A 14939-nucleotide genomic window follows, 5' to 3' on the forward strand; every position below is an offset into this window, starting at 1 on the left:
ATATTGCCCTATTAACAACCTAGCCGCAGTAATTAAATTTAACATTAAAATAATCTCTTTATCATCACAATCAGAAATAATAACCAACAAAAACAATTGTGGAGTAAATTTTATCCTTCTTTTAAAAATTCTTTGAATATTCCACCATATCGTAATCCAAAAAGCTTTAATACTTTTACATGACCACCAGATATGATAATAAGTAGCATCCGAGCAGCCACATCTCCAACATTTAGGCTGCAGGTTTGGATACATACGAGACATTTTTTGTGGATCAAGGTGCCATCTATAAAACATTTTATGAAAGTTTTCCCGTAAGTTTTGGGCTTGCGTGAATTTAACATTCCTCACCCAAATAATCTCCCATGTATCTAATAAAATCGGTTCATCAAAATTTTGTGCCCACTTAACCATACAATCTTTAACTAGCTCTGCTTCTGAATCCAATTCCACCAAAACACCATAAATTCTTTTAATGTGGGTTCGACTTTGATCTCTAATTTGTTTTAACAAATTCTCATCCTCTCTAAGCAAGCCCACCTTATAATATATCTTCCACCTTTCCAATAATTGTCTATACTGAAACCATGAATAAATAATATTTTCTTGTGCTAATTCATCCATAGATTTTAATTGCCAATTTTTACCATCCCACTTAAGTAATTGTGTATAAGAAATAATATCCATCTTAACTCCTCTCCTTATTCCTTCTATTGCATGCCATGGAATAGCCCATAATGGAATTCTTGAATCACTTCTATAGTATTTCTTCCAAACCCGAAGTAAAGAAATTCTTAAGATATGAGATCTAAAGACCCTATCAACCTTTTTATTATAAATTAAATAGGCATGCCATCCAAAAGGTAAATCCCATCCCTCCAAAAGGAGTATATCTACATTTGTTAGATTAACCCAATCACTAATTGATGTTAAAACCACAGCATCGTAATACAATTTCAAATCCGGTACCTTAAGTCCACCTCTCTCTCGTATATCTTGTAAAATTTTAAGTTTTACTCTTGGTTTTTTCCCTGCCCAGATAAATTTATTGATACCTTTCTGCCACTCATCTAAATTTGCTTCTTTCTTTAAAATAGGTATCATTTCAAACTTACAAGAGTCTTTGTCATCATCCAGAAAGGAGGAAACACAAGACAGTGGGGAACACAGGAAGATCCTGAGGTAAATTAAACAGCAGGCAGAACACAGAGAAGAAAAAAGACGGCGGGGAAGGGAAACGCCCCCTTTATAATTAAGGCAACCAATCACAGTGTAGCGCGCCTTCTGCATGAGCAGACAAGACAGCGGGGAACACAGGAAGATCCTGAGGTAAATTAAACAGTAGGCAGAACACAAAGAAGAAAAAAGGCTGGGGGGGAGGGAAACGCCCCCTTTATAATTAAGGCAACCAATCACAGTGCAAATCACCTCGTGCATGAACAGACAAGATAGTGGGGTAGATAGGAAGATTCTGAGGTAAATTAAACAGTAGGCAGAAGACAGAGAAGAAAAAAGGCGGGAAGATGGAGGGTTGGAGGGAGAAAAAGAGATCAAAGCTACTCAATGTACTGGCTGGGGAATTCTGGGAGTTGAAGTCCAGCCATCTTCAAGTGGCCACGGCTGAGAATCACCATCCCAGAGGCTGCGAAGCTCTCGATGTGGGAGGAAATGATTTCCAGGCAATCCTGGCGGTGGAGTGTTTTGCCCCTGCCCCGTCCCCCCACCAGTCTGGCTGTTCTTTTCCACACCCCCAACACCCCCTTTATGAAAATGGAGACCTGGTGGTCAGCCAGAACCGGGAGCTGCCTTCAACCCCTCGTCCATTTTCTCTTCAGTGAAAGTGGCCAGGCTGGAGGTAGGTTCCTGGGGGGCGGGGGAGGGGAAGAAAAGTTTTCTAGCTTCTGAGGTAAATGAAACAGTAGGCAGAACACAGAGAAGACAAAAGGCGGGAAGAAAGGAAAGCAGGATGGATGGGAAAGGGAGGGAGGGATGGGAGAATAAAGATCAGAGCTTCTCAACACACTGGCTGGAGAATTCTGGGATTTGAAGTCCAGCCACTTGCAAGTTGCCAAGGATGAGAAACGGCTGGCTGGCTGGATGGAAGGATTGTAAAGATGGATGGGTGGATGGATTGGAAAGGTGGATGGATGGATTGATGGATTGGAAAGATAGATGGATGGATGGATTGGAAAAATGGATGGATGGATGGATTGGAAGGATGAATGGATGGATTGGAAAGGTGGATTGATGGATAGATGGATTGGAAAGGTGAATGGATGGATGGATTGGACAGATGGATGGATGGATTGGAAAAATGGATGGATGGATTGGAAAGATGGAGGATTGGAAAGATGGATGGATGGATTGGAAAAATGGATGGATTATTATAATTATTATAATCTTTCCCTTATTCTTTGTCTTCTCATTTTTTCTCTGAGTCTTTCCCTTTCTCTTTTCATTCTCTCCTCTCATTCTCACTTTTTCTCTCTTCTGTCTCTCATCTCATTCTTTCCCTTATTCTTTCTTTTTCTTTCATCCTCATTCTTTCTCACCCTCATTATTTCTTTCCCTTTCTCTTGTCATTCTCATTCCTTCTCATTCCCTCATTCTCTCCCTTTCTTTTTCTCATCTCTTTTCTAATTGTGTCATTCTCATTCTAATTCTTTTTTTCTCATTCTTTCTCCTTGTCATTCTTTCATTCTTTCTCCTTGTCATTCTTTCTCTCAATCTATTTCTCATCCTCTCCCTCTCTTCTCATTCTCTCCCCCTAATTCTGTCATTCTTTCTGTTTCTTCTTTCTTTCCATTTTTTCTTTCTTTGTTATTCTTTCTTTTCATTCTTTCTCTTTCTCTTCTAATTCTGTCATTCTTTCTCTCTGTTCTAATTATTTTTTTCTCATTCTTTTTCTGTCCTTCTCCTTCTGTCATTCTTTCATTCCCTCTTTCCCTCTCTTCTAGAAAATTCTGTCATTCTTTCTTTCTCAATCTATTTCTCATCCTCTCTCTTCTCATTTTCTCCCCAATTCTGTCATTCTTTCCTTCCATTATTCTTTCTCCTCTCATTCTTTTTTTCTCTTTTCATTCTCCCCTCATTCTCTTTTCTTTCTCATTCTCTTCTAATTGTCTTTCTTTCTCTCTATTCTAATTTTCTTTCATTTTCTCATTCTGTCCCTTTCGTTCTCTTTCATAACCTGTCTTCTTTCCCTCTCTTCTAGAAAATTGTGTCATTCTTTTTCTCTCAATCTATTTCTCATCCTCTCTCTCTTCTCATTCTCCCAAGTCATTCTTTCTCATTCTGTTGGCTCATTCTGTCTTCTACACACAAAGAGACACAAACACACACACAGAGAGAGAGAGAGAGAGAGAGAGAGAGAGAGAGAGAGAGAGAGAGAGGGGGTGGCTCTATTTTTCCTCCAAAAGATTATTTTAGTTAAGAACTGCTTCGGTTCATTGTTTACGCTGGAATTTTTTTCTCCCCATGGAATGTAAGTAAAACATAATGTTTCTCCAATAAATGGTAAATACCAAAAAAACCAAAAAAACAAAACCCGATTATTTTAGGGAGGAAACCATAAGGGAAATCCTGAGGTAAACGGACGGAGCACAAAAGCGCAGCCGGGAGAGAAAAAAAAAAGGCGGGAAAAGAAAGGGGACGCTCCCCCTCCCCCTTCAGAACGACCAATCCCAGCGCAGATCGCCTCAGGAGCGCCGGCCCTCTCCAGCCAATCAGCTGTACGTGGGCGGGGCCTGGCTCACGGACCTTGCCCTGAAGCGGCTGCTGAACTTAAGGAGCTTCAGAGTTGGGGGGCTTGGGGTGGCTGGGGAGGGGGCTGAGGGGGGTTGGGGCCTCTCCCTCCCCCGTGGGTCGCAGCGCCCTCACCCGCAGTGGGTCCCCCCAAACGGGCCACGTGACTCCCACCTCCCTCTTCTGGACCCTATTCTGCAACTGGCAAGGCTGTGGGGCCTAGTGGTTGCCTGTTGGGTGATTTGTCTGGAGCTTTTCGTTCTTTTTTTTTTTTTTTTTTTTTAAAAAATCTGTATTCCTATTTTGAGGGAAAGCCCCTCGGAGCCATTCTGGAAGGAAAGAAGGAAGGAAGACGAGGGAGAGAAGGATGACAGGGAGGGAAGGAAATGGATAAAGGATGGATGGATGTTGGAAGGAAGATGAGAGGCAGAAAAGGAAGAAGCATGGATGGATGGGAAGAAGCAACAAAAGAAAGTTGGATGAAGGAAGGAAGACAATGGAATGAGAGAAGGAAGGAAGATGAGAGAGGCAGGGAAGGAAAGAGATGGATGGGGGAGGGAAGGAAGGAAGATAAGAGGGAGAGAAGAAAAACGGGAGGCAAAGAAGGAAGGAAGACGGAGGCAGAGGAGGAAAGAAAGGTGGGTGGGTGGGTGGAATCAAAGAAAGTTGGATGGAGGAAGGGAGGAAGATAAGAATGGAAGGAGAGGAGGAAGGAAAACAGAAGGAGAAAAGGAAGGAAGACAGAAGAAGGAAGGAAGACGAGAGAGGCAGAAAAGGAAGTCCCACCATTCCATTGCCCAGGCCGAGAAGATCAGTGGTGACTTCCATAACATGGTGCCATAGAATTGCAATGGGATAGATGGTATCTTTTGATATCTAAGGAAGCCAACCATCAAACTGCTTCTGGTGTCACTGCGGTGAGACAATCTGGGCTGCCTCCAAAGTTAATGAGGAGACGTTCTCCAACTATATGTGTTATAGTTTGTTCCGGTGTGCCACAGTTGCCTTGCAAGCTCTCAGCCATTCCCCACTTAAAGAGCTTTGCCTTAGCATGGCCTGTCCTGATTCTATCAGTCAATCAGAATAGAGCTGGAAGCAACCTTGGAGTCCAGCCCGCTGCTCAAGCAGGAGACACGACTAGTTAATTGTCCTCACTCACTGTCAGGAAGTTTCTCCTTAATTCCAGGTTGTTTCTCTCCTTGATTTGTTTCCATCCATTGTTTCTTTTTTTTTTTCCAAAGATAATTTTTATTAAATTTTTGAAATTTTACAAAAACAAAACAATCTTCCCCCCAACCTCCCCAACCCTCCCATTCCCTCCCCCGACCTTCCCAGAGCTGAATATAGGCTTAATTAAAATTTCATCAAAAAATCTTAAAAAAAGATATAAACCATAAATGAATCTAACATTAGTTAGAAATCTAAACACATTAATTAGAAAAATTATAAAATAATTAACAATAGTATATATATATATAAAAAACAAATACAAAAAATAAATGTTTAGAAAGGAAAAGAATAAAAAAAATGAAAAAAGAACAAAAAAAGAAAATATTCCATTTTAAATATAAATTGTTAAAAAACTAAGTAATATTTTTTTATATCCAACTTATGTTGTATAAAATCTATCCATTTTTTCCATACCGCAACATACTTCTCTTGCGATTGATCCTTCAAGAAAACCAAAATCTTTGCCATTTCCACCAAATAAGAAACTTTAAGAAACCACTCTTGCAAAGTAGGCAAAGATTCCTTCTTCCAACATTGCCCTACTAACAACCTTGCGGCTGTAATTAAATTTAACATCAGTGTAATCTCCTTAGTATCACAATCAATAACGATACGTAACAAAAACAATTGTGGGGTAAATTTTACCCTCCTTCTAAAAATTCTTTGAATATTCCACCATATCTTAATCCAAAAGGCTTTTATATTTTTACACTACCTCTACCTCTATTCGGGTGATTCTCTTCTCCCCCCCTTCACCCAGGAGGGAGATTTCGAGCCGCGGGACAGCTGTTTCCATCCATTGTTTCTTGTCCTGACTTCAGATGCTTTGGAGAATAGGTTGACCCCCTCTTCTTCTTTGTGGCAGCCCCTCAAATACTGGAAGACTGTTGTCATGTTCCCCCCCCCCCAGTCCTTCTTTTCTCTAGACTGGCCATACCCAAATCCTGCAACTGTTCTTCATCTTTTAGTCTCCGGGCCTTTAATCAACTTAGTTGCTCTTCTCTGCACTTTTTCCAAAGTCTCAAAACCAGTGGTTCTCAACCTTTCTAATGCCGCGACCCCATAATATAGTTCCCCATGTTGTGGTGACCCCCAACCACTTATACATCACTGGGTGCCAAGAAAAGGGGGGAAAATGGCGGACAGCCTTGTTTGGCGACCCCCGTGAAAAGATCGTTCGACCCCAAATGGGGTCCCGACCCACAGGTGGAGAACCACTGCTCAAAACTCTTTTTTATAATGTGATCAAAACTAAATGCCCTATTCCAGGTGTGGCCTTACTAAGGCTTTAGAAAGCGGTACTAATCCTTCGTGTGATACTGATTCTGTGCCTCCGTTTATACAACCATGATTCGTACTGTATTAGTTTTTTGGGCTGCTACGAGACGCAATCTCATACAATCTCTGGACTCTGTTCCCATCATAAACGCCATCATAAACCCTACCAGCGGTTCAAAGGACGGAGAGATCTAGCAGGGAAGCAGCAAAAGAGAGCAGTAGGTCCCACCTGCCAACAGAGATTCCTGACTCCTCCAACCAGGTGAGGACCCCAGAAGCGCCAAGACCTCCGAGTTGGCATTTGCGGTGGCAGCGGAGTGGAGTCGGGCGAGGGCAGGGCTATTCCTGGGCATCTGGTGGAAAGCGGGTCAGTCTTGGACTGGGCTGCTCCCTGCTTTTACACAAGAGCAAGTGGTCCCTCCTCTCTGGGAAACGCTAAGGGGGTGGATAGGACACCCTCAATGTTAGGAAAGGCAGTTTCCAGCAGGACGAGGGATTTAGCAACAGATGTGACACAGATGCACCTGTGTTGTTGAGGGGGAAAAAATATTCCAGGAAATTTGGGGAGAGGGGTTGCTCCTTTTCGGGAAGGCTTCTGAATTCTGTCCAGACAGCCAAACAAGGGGAGAGCTGGAACGGGGAGGGGGAAGGAAGGAGGGGACACCTTCATCTAAAGCCCCCACGCCGTTGTGACTCTCAATCCCCCCTCCAAACTCCCCAGGAATTTTTCCAGCGAGATTCCAAGATTTTCCCAGAGGAATCAGACTTTGGTTCTGCTGGCTCCCCTGAAAACGTGCTGTGGCTTGGCTGGGAGGAAGGAGGAAGTGGGCAGGCACATCCGTGTGTGACTTCCTTCTCAATCAGTCAACCAATCAATCAGAATAGAGCTGGACAGGGCCTTGGAGGTCCAACCCTCTGCTCAACTCCAGGCAGAGTCTTCAGTTAATACAATGGGTGTGACCCTAAACCAGGAACTGGCTCCTCTCCCCTCCTTCAGCCATCCCAGAAATTGGAGTACCATCGGTGGGTGGGGTGAGACTTGAGGCCCCACCTGCATCCCCTCCTAGAGTCATAAGTCGGTCTCGGCCTCCCCCAGACGGTTCCTTTCTCTCTTGCAGGGCAACAAGCTTGCAGCAACCAGCAAATGCCAAGCATGGCTCAGACAGACGATGCCATAGAGATTGCAGCCCTCGGCCGCCCCTTCCAGCTGGGGATGCTGTACGACTGCCGCAAGGATGCCCTCGTCCCAGGTAGGAGCCAGAGGAGAGGCTGATGGGTGGGCATCCCTGGCAGGAAACCTGGGAGGGAGGGAGGGAGACAGGCACTACCATCAATTGCAGGCTTAGCCCAAGCACACTTAAGAGCTGGCATCCTGAACACAGGGCCTGCTACTACCAGCTAGCTGAGTAGGGTCTTCTGCCTGGCATGTGTATGCAGCAGTGCTGGCCCTGACTACCAAACGTGGGGTGGGTTTCCATACCAAACTCACTGAAATGCTTTGGGAAAGGACAAAACCTCTCTACTCAGTCAAAGGCCTGTGGGGGGTTTTGCAGTATTTTGCAAAACAGACCATTTCCCTGGTGACTGGTGGACAGAACAAAGGATGTTACCCTCAGGGAGAAAGGATGTCCCCTTGTCCAAGCTCTCTGGGGCTTCTCTATCCAGTTTCAGATTTATCTCCCTGTCTTCTCCTGTTCCGTGCAGGCGTCACCCTTTGGGACTACAGCTCCCTTCAGAAGGACCTGACCACCAGGCCTCAGCCCAATACAGAAACTAAAATCATTGCATCTGACAATATTGATGACAAGGCCTCTGCCCTGGACATCTCAGGATCCCTCAAGGGCAGCTTCCTGGGGGGGCTGGTTGATGTGAGAGGATCAGCCAAGTATCTTTACAACACCAAGAAGTCCAAGCAACAGGCTAGAGTCACCGTCCAGTACAAAACCACCACCAGGTATGAACAGCTGACCATGAGCCACCTGGGAATCCAGAATATCTCCCACCCAGCAGTCTTTGAGCATGGCACGGCTACCCACGTGGTCACCGCCATCCTCTACGGAACCCAGGCTTTCTTCGTGTTTGACCGGGATGATTCCTCAACAGAAATGGTAAAAAATATAGAAGAAAATCTCCACGTCACAATCAGGAAGATGATATCCGTCACAGGACAAGAAGATATGAAGCTAAACGAGGAGGAGAAAGAGAGTGCGCTGAAGTTCAGTTGCATGTTCCATGGAGACTTTTCTCTGGAGAAAAATCCAGTGACCTTCCAAGATGCCATAACAATTTATGAGACTGCCAAAAATGTTAGGGAAAGATGGGGAGAAGGCTGTTCCTGTGTGGATCTCGCTCTACCCACTGACCAAGCTGGACACCAGAGCAGCTAAGATGGTCTGTGAGATCAGCCTAGAATTGGTCTTTGATGCTGAAAAGATCTTGGAGGACCTCAATGAAATTCAGATGCAAAGCAATGACCTAGTCAACGATCCCATTGCCGAGACCTTCCCTGAGATCAAAGAGAAGATCCAGCAGTTCAAGGATCTGTGCAAGCAACACAGGCAGACTTTCCAGAAACAGCTGGCCAGAGTGTTGCCTTCCATCCGGGGAGGAGGGCAGGAGGAAGGGACCCTGGTGGACATCTTGACGTCCATCAACCGGTCACCCTTCAACAGCCGAAGACTCCGTGAATTTCTAGACACCAAGAAAAGAGAAATTAACTTTGTCAAATCTTTTCTGACTATTTTAAATAAGATACAAATTATCTCATCTCAGAACAAGTTGGAAGAAATAGTTCTCGACCCTCAGAATGGATACGTGGTCTCCTTTATATTCACTTCTTTACACGAAGAGGAGCCGTTTCTGTTGAGCTTACGGGACAAGCTTCAGGAGCAATTCTTGCAAGAATCAGCTAAGTCCACCAGATCCACTCCTGGGGTGAAGAAAGGCAAGGCCTGGTTTGAGGACCAGGAGAGGACCCACAATGCTCGCCAAGCGGCCAAATCCATGAAAGACTTTTTCACTGTCAACCAATCGAATGAGAAGGTCCGCTTTCTCGTGGCCTCACTCCCAGATGTGGAGACCCCAGGAGCCTCAATATACCTTTATGAAGATGGAAAGCTGGTCAGCAAGAACTTTGAGTTGCCCTCAAAACCTGTCCCTTTGCAGATTACTGAACTGAGACACAACAGCATTCAGCTGAAATTTCAGCCAGCTGAACATGGGAGGGCTTCCACCTCCAGCTATCTGGTAGAGTACAAGATTGCAGGGGAAGAAAACTGGAATACCGTGAGGACAGAGGATGCCGGGGAGTTGTTCCTGCTGAAAGATCTGCCTCCAAACACAGAGTACCAGTTCCAGTATGCTGCTTGTTGCAAGCTTGGATTTAGTGAATCCAGTGACCTGAGCCCACCCATAAAGACCTTTCCCACCAGCCCTCCTGAGAAATTAAGAAAGGTCACTGCAGCATCTTCTGTCATCTCTGTGGCCTGGATGAGTCCCAGCATCGTTGCCTCAGGAGTTATGGTCAAGGAGTACAAAGTGGAGTACAGAATGGTAGAGGCTGGAGTTGAGAAGGACCAGTGGACTGGAAAAAGGACTGGGAGAAAAACAGAGTTTTACCCCATCGAAGGTCTGAAGCCCCAGACGGCATATAGAATACGGGTGTCAGCCGTGTGTGACAATAGGAGCTCTGGGTGTCCCCAGTGAGGAGGTGGAAGTCTCCACATCACTGGAGGAAGAAGATGCAGGCAACGTAGCCCACCAGGTCCTTCAGGGAAGCTCCCTGGTGGAGGACACACATCCGTTAGTGTTCGCCCTTCCTCTGAAGAAAGTCCCCTCAGATGCCTCCAGCTCCTGTCTCATATACCAGCTTGGAAAGGAGAACCCAAAAGTGCCCAACAAAGTGATCCTGATCATGGGAGCAACATGCTCTGGGAAAACCACACTGCTCAACGGGATGATCAATTATATTCTGGGCGTCCAGTGGGGAGATAATTTCAGATTCAAACTGATTCACGAAACCACCCCGAGAAGCGAAGCTGGAAGCAGGACGTCTGAAGTCACTGTCTATATGGTGCACCATCAGGAGGGTTTCCGGATTCCCTATTCTCTCACAATCATTGACACTCCAGGATTTGGAGGCAGAAGAGACGCAGAGCAAGACAAACTGGTTGAGGAGCAGCTCCGAGAATTTTTCTCCGCCCCAGGGGGCATTGACCATGTTAATGCCACTTGCTTGGTGGCCCAGGCCTTCCTTGCCCATTCAGTTCATGCCCAGAAATGCATCTTTGATTCCATGCACTCCCTGTTGGGAAAAGACGTGAAGGATAACGTCCAGCTCCTGATCACCTTTGCTGATGGGGGAACCCCACCTGTCCTGGAGGCCCTCAAGGAGGCTGACCTGCCTTGTGATCGGGACAAGTCGGGAACCCCTCTGCACTTCAGATTCAACCATTCAACCCTTTTTAGTCATGGAGAAACTGGAGGAAGCCATCATGCCGTTGCTGAAATATACTGGAAAATGAGCGCCGAGAGCATGAAGAATTTCTTTGACTCGCTAATGTTGCTGGAAGCCAAAAGGTTAACCTTGACTATGGAAGTCCTCAAGAAACGTCAGGAGCTGGAAGCTGCTCTCAGAAGACCTCCCCCTCCCAAGATTGAGCAAGTGCACCCAAATAGTTTCCAGATCGGTATTGATCCAGTCGCCATTGGGAAGCCTTCAGTCTCCAGGTACCAGGTGGAATATCGGATTGCAGGGCAGAATTGGAAGAGTCTCCATACTGAAGGCCCTAAAGATCAATTCACTTTGCAAGATGTGCACCTAAATCTTCAGTTCCAATTCCGATGTGCAGCTGTGACTGAATTTGGGCTCGGTCAATGGAGCAAGGAGATCACTTGCATCTATCCTAGGGGGAGGCCTGCAGAGGTAACTTGACACCTTCTTTGGAGGAAGAGCGGGGGAGGAGGAGAACAAGGAGGCAGTAGAATAGGCTGATACCAGTTTTGGGTGCTCCATCACTGGAGATTTTGAAGATTTTTCGCATTTGCAGCAAAGAAACTCCAGGGAAATTCTTTTACCAAGAGTTTAAGTTTCCTGATAGATCCATATAGGCCAGTGGTTCTCAACCTGTAGGTCGGGACCCCATTTGGGGTCGAACGACCATTTCACAGGGGTCGCCAAACAATACAGTCCGCCATTTCCCCCCCTTTTCCTTAGCTATGCTACTCCCTTTTATTCTATTGGCTTTTGAAAGCCAATAGAATAGACTCTCTTGAATAGAGTCTAATTCTATTGGCTTTCCAAAGCCAATAGGAATTGTCCAGGCTGTCTCTGCACTGCTGAGCCCGCCAAAATTCCCATTCTGCAAATGGTGCTGCACCAGTTGAGTAATCCTCAACTTACGACCGGTTGAGTAGTCCTCGACCTACAGCCGGTTGGGGGTCGCGGCATTAAAAAGGTTGAGAACCACTGATATAGGCACAGTAGAAGCAAAGCTAGTTTTCAGGTTTTGCCATTAAAAACAGCACAGCAATAATCCCCCCTTTCCTCCCCGGGCCACCCATTGTCCGTTGTCCACCAATCCAGTTCAATCATTGTTTTGGGAAACACCTTGAGGTGCTGGAAACTTTCTCAGGCCACAACCCGTGCACCTACATTCCTCATTCCCCTCCCAGCCACCCATCAATTCCAATCATTCCCTTCCGCCCTCCCTAGTTTTTGTTGTCTGGTGGTGAGTAAGGTTTGCAAAGCGGGTCAGCCATGACGCACGAGGCCACGGGAGCCGAGTAGGAGAGACTAGTCTCTGACCTGATGGAGACAGTGCCGGTGGCCGAGGGCCGTTTTGCAGAATGGAGGGAGCGACTACAAGCGTGAGGTCCATCCTGTGGGATGTCACAGACAGGGCTGAGTGGGAAGACCACTCGGGGAACCTGCTGGAGGGGGGGCAGATCTGATCCAAGTCAGGTCCTTTTTTAATCCCCCTCCATTTCTTGCTTGACTTCTGGGTGAGGTGAGTTCTTAGCAACCTGAGCAATGCAGCCTCACCTTTGGCTGATTCTGTTTTGCTTTTCACGCAGAAATCTCAGGTTATCTGCTGTGCGGCTGGTGTGCGTATGACTGTAAGCATCCAAGGTAAAGTCTTGGGTCCTGGGGTTCAGGTGGGGTGGAAGCTACTGTTCTGGGTGGGGGGGAACAAGCTATGACGGTCGTACACTGCTGACCAGTCCCCTTCTTCTCTCTTCTCCCCTTTGGGTTGTAGGGTCTGAACAGAGGATCGTCCTTGTGGGCAAAAGCGCAAATGGGAAAAGTGCAACGGGAAACACAATTCTGGGAAGCAACGTCTTTAAAAGTTCCATGTCACCTAGATCAGTAACAACAGCATGTCAAAAGGAGGACACACAGCTAAACAGCAGGAAGGTTGTGGTTGTTGATACGCCTGGCTTTTTCGATCCCAGTCTTCCACCCAACTACGTTGTTGCAGAAGTGAGGAAGTGCGTGAAGTTTTGCTCCCCGGGTCCCCACGTCATTCTGCATGTGATGCGTCCTAGTCGTTTCACTCAGGAGGAGGAGCAGGTGCCTCAGCTGATCAAAGAGATTTTTGGCCTTAAAGCCAAAAATTACATCATCCTTTTGTTCACGCGCAAAGAGGATCTGGAAGGTACCTCTATCGAAAATTTCATAGCTGTATGTGATAAAAAACTGCAGCAATATGCTGCTGAATGTGGGAACCGGTTCCTGGCTTTCAACAACAAGGCCGAAGGGGCGGAACGAGAGGCTCAGGTGGCCGAACTGATGACCATGATTGATCGTCTGGTAGAAACGAACAAAGATGCTCCTTATTACACGGAAGAGATGATGAGCTTCAACGAAAGACACAACTGGTTTTTCCCCCTTTCCAACAGAGGCCAGAAAGTCTCTTTAACTGAGCCTCGACTCCCAAGGTAGCAACTCTACCAAAGGCCACAGCCCTTCCGTTCTGTGTTCTAATCCAGCCCTTGCCATGTGACCTCTGAAGAACCCAAGCCAGAGATTCGTGGCTGAGTTCCACTCAGCCGATTCCTTCTCTTGAGAATCCACTTCCTCCCCTTGGATGACAGGACTTTCTTCAAGGGCATGAGAAATCCTGCCCACCCGTCCCAGGATCAGTAGGTCCCACAGCCGAATTCTCTCCCATCCTGGACCCGTGTCCCTTAGGGAGGACCAGGTCTTTGGGGCTTCCCACCTGTCTGTCCTTCGAGGTAGACCAGGCCGGGAAGCCAACAACACAAGAAATGTTAGAGCTCAACTTTACAGGGAGAGATTATAGCAGGAGAATCTGGAGAGCATCTCCCCTTCGCTCCTTCTGGCACCAAAGAGCATCAAGCCAGGGCAGCCTTGAGCTTCTTTCTCACCCCTTCCCGTTATCCTGGAGCGGATTCGTTTTTTCCTGACAGCTGCCACATATTTTCTGCAAGGCTGAGTCTGTACTCCTGTACATCAGGGGTCTCCAAATCATGGGCTGTGGACTGATACCGATCTATGGCCCACCAGGAACTGGGCTGCGCAAGTGGCCAAAGTCCCATTCCTGCATGGGTGGGATCCAGACAGCATGTGAAACCAGGGCCCCCTGCTCCATGGAAAAACCGCCTTCCACGGAACTGGTCCCTGGTGCCCAAAAGGTTGGGGGGCGCTGCTCTACACCACCTTCCAGAGGCAACACCTGGACTCACTAGGACGGTCATGACTGTTTCAATCAGAGACCTTCTTATTAAATCTCTTTCCTTACAAAAGTTTGTGTGTGTGTGTGTGTGTGGCAGGGGGACTAATGAACCTCAGCCTAACCAGCTCTGTCTGCAATGTGATCCAAAGGCAGAGGAGAACGGGGATGTTGTCCAATCGTCCTGGAGAGAGGGGGACATGGAATTCGTGTCAGATTATACTCGAGGGATGGAGCAGAACGCAGGGTATCCCCCGTAGCTTTTCACACTGGCTCCAGGAAGGGGGTCTGAGGAAATCAGGCTCCTGCTGGATCCTTCCCATCTCTTAGTGTCTGTCAGCTCCACTCCAGATGCTTCTCTTCGCCGACTTGCTTCTGGTCTCCTGGTCAAGCAAGAGGAAGAAGGACACATGCCCAGCAGCCAAATTTGCAGCAGGACGTTCGGATTTGTCAACCTCTTCTCCAAAGCCCCTGAAGGACGGACAAGAAGCAACGGATGGAAACTAACCAAAGAGAGAAGCAACCTGGAACTAAGGAGAAACTTCCTGACAGTGAGAACAATTAATCAGTGGAACGACCTGCCTCCAGAAGCTGTTAGATGGATAGATGGATGGAAGAATATATGATGGAAGGGAGGGAGGAAGGAAGAAAGATGTGGTGAGGGAGGGATGGAAGAAAGGAAGGAGACGGGAGGAAGTATGGGGGATGGATAGATGTAAGAAGGGAATGAGATATATGATGGGAGGAAGGAAGGAGAGGGAGGGACGGAGGGAGGGAGATAAATGGGGGAGGGGGGAGGGAAGAAGGGAGATATATGGGGAAGGAAGGAGGGATGGGGAGGGAGGGATGGGGCATGCTGGGAGTTGAAGTCTATCCATTTTCAAGTTCCCAAGGATGAGAAACAGCCAGAGGGAGGGAGGGAGGGAGAGAGATCAGAGCTTCTCAACATACTGGCTGGGGCATGCTGGGAGTTGAAGTCCACCCATTTTCAAG

General features: G+C 46.9%; 2 protein-coding genes across 4 annotated transcripts in view; both read left to right on the forward strand.

Moving 5' to 3' along the window:
* Positions 1 to 14019, forward strand: part of LOC120317671 — a 30410-nt gene extending 16391 nt beyond the window's left edge. For all 3 annotated transcript variants that reach the window (XM_039364432.1, XM_039364450.1, XM_039364458.1), the window contains exon 5: positions 12510 to 14019. In XM_039364432.1, coding sequence (XP_039220366.1) covers positions 12510 to 13195 — 686 coding nt within the window. In that variant the 3' untranslated portion in view covers positions 13196 to 14019. The remainder of the gene's footprint in view (positions 1 to 12509) is intronic.
* Positions 984 to 9929, forward strand: LOC120317778 (neoverrucotoxin subunit beta-like). The gene is made up of 4 exons (XM_039364625.1): positions 984 to 1182; positions 6423 to 6514; positions 7371 to 7502; positions 7957 to 9929. The coding sequence occupies exons 3-4, from the start codon at positions 7397 to 7399 to the stop codon at positions 8637 to 8639; spliced, it is 789 nt and encodes a 262-aa protein (XP_039220559.1). The 5' UTR covers positions 984 to 1182; positions 6423 to 6514; positions 7371 to 7396; the 3' UTR covers positions 8640 to 9929.
* Positions 14020 to 14939: the final 920 nt, after the last annotated feature.

The sequence above is a fragment of the Crotalus tigris genome, unplaced genomic scaffold (genome assembly GCF_016545835.1).
Source record: "Crotalus tigris isolate CLP2741 ecotype Arizona unplaced genomic scaffold, ASM1654583v1 scf7180000017592.2434428, whole genome shotgun sequence".
Taxonomy (NCBI): Eukaryota; Metazoa; Chordata; class Lepidosauria; order Squamata; family Viperidae; genus Crotalus; species Crotalus tigris.